Raw genomic sequence first — 1318 nt, forward strand, 5'->3', positions numbered from 1 at the left:
GTGTGATAGTCCTTCACTCCGTACTCGAACTTGTACTTCGGATAGGCGTAAAAGTCCTTGCCTTCGTATCCACCGATGCCGCCGCCGATGCCGCCGCCGATGCCTCCGCCGATGCCACCTCCGAAACCACCCTCAAAGCCACCGCCCTGTCAAAAGAAATGCGTTTCCGTGAGCCCAAATTCACACTAAACTCCCGCCGACGGAATGTTGCGCCCAGAGCGGATGCTTACCTGTCCACCGAAGCCTCCTCCGATACCAGCACCGCCACCACCACCGTAGTACTTGTACGGGATGTGCTTCACCTCGCTGACGAATCCGTGGTGCTCGTAGGCCATCACTGCACCGAGCAGCGCCAAAGCAACGACCGCAAGCTTCTGCATGATGTTGGCTGGTTGGCTTCCTATGGTACTGTGGAACGGTTGCTAGTTGAATGATGTAGTTCTGACCGACCCGCCGTGGTTTTTATACCTCCACCAGCGTCCTTGAGCTTCACATTGGAAAGTGGTGCACAGTCCGGTAAATCCTTTTCGAAACTTCGAAGCCCCGCGATCGGTCCGGTCCGGTGAAGCTTTCTTCCCGCCGCGCGGCATGCGATGTGCTGTGGCCAAGGTGCAAAAAATAAGGACGCGCCCCTTGTGACGATGTAGACCTTCGCAGGCAACGCCCTCTCGGGCAGACATTGCTTCGCGCACACGATTGCAGTTCGATTAGTGGCAAATAAAAAGCAAATTAATCGATGCACAACAGCCGCCGGGCCGCGGGCGCCCATCATACCCTGCAAGACCCTTGCAGACTTGCTCATTGAACCGCGTGAATGAATCGATATCGGGCTTTTGGTTAGCGGTGAAAGTGATTTTCGGAGGAGGGTGCAAAATAGCAACAAAAACGAATCAATTTGCCCAATCCACCAAGAAGCGGCCTTCGGCAGGTGTTGGTATGTAAATAGAATGCTAGAAATGCTTGGACGCGCGAGCTACCTCCTCTGCGCATAGTGTAGTATAAAAAGCCTAGAATTCGGTAGAGGACAGCAGCAGTTACAAGTGATCGGTTACGAAGCAAGCACATCACCGCCAAGTTTAAAAGATGTTCAAACTATCCCTGGTAGTGTTGGCCGTGGCCGGAGTTGCCGTTTCGTACGAGCATTACGGTGGCGGATTGGTGAGTCCGGCAGTTCCTGGACTGGATTCTAGCGAAGGTGCGAATTGCTAATGAGTTTGGCTTGTCTCGATCAGGAGGGTGGCATCGGTGGATACGAAGGCAAGGACTTCTACGCCTATCCGAAGTACAAGTTCGAGTACGGAGTGAAGGACTATCACAC

The 1318-nt window shown here is 53.6% G+C and overlaps 1 protein-coding gene across 1 annotated transcript; it reads right to left on the reverse strand.

The window, feature by feature from the left end:
• Window positions 1-5: 5 nt before the first annotated feature.
• LOC131214800 (uncharacterized) lies at window positions 6-380 on the reverse strand (the record flags this gene model as incomplete). The annotated part of the gene is made up of 2 exons (XM_058209131.1): window positions 231-380; window positions 6-146 (listed from the first exon to the last, which is right to left on the reverse strand). Coding segments are annotated over exons 1-2 (291 nt in total), but the record flags the coding sequence as incomplete, so codon positions are not given.
• Window positions 381-1318: the final 938 nt, after the last annotated feature.

The sequence above is a fragment of the Anopheles bellator genome, unplaced genomic scaffold (genome assembly GCF_943735745.2).
Source record: "Anopheles bellator unplaced genomic scaffold, idAnoBellAS_SP24_06.2 scaffold02519_ctg1, whole genome shotgun sequence".
In the NCBI taxonomy this organism is placed as follows: Eukaryota; Metazoa; Arthropoda; class Insecta; order Diptera; family Culicidae; genus Anopheles; species Anopheles bellator.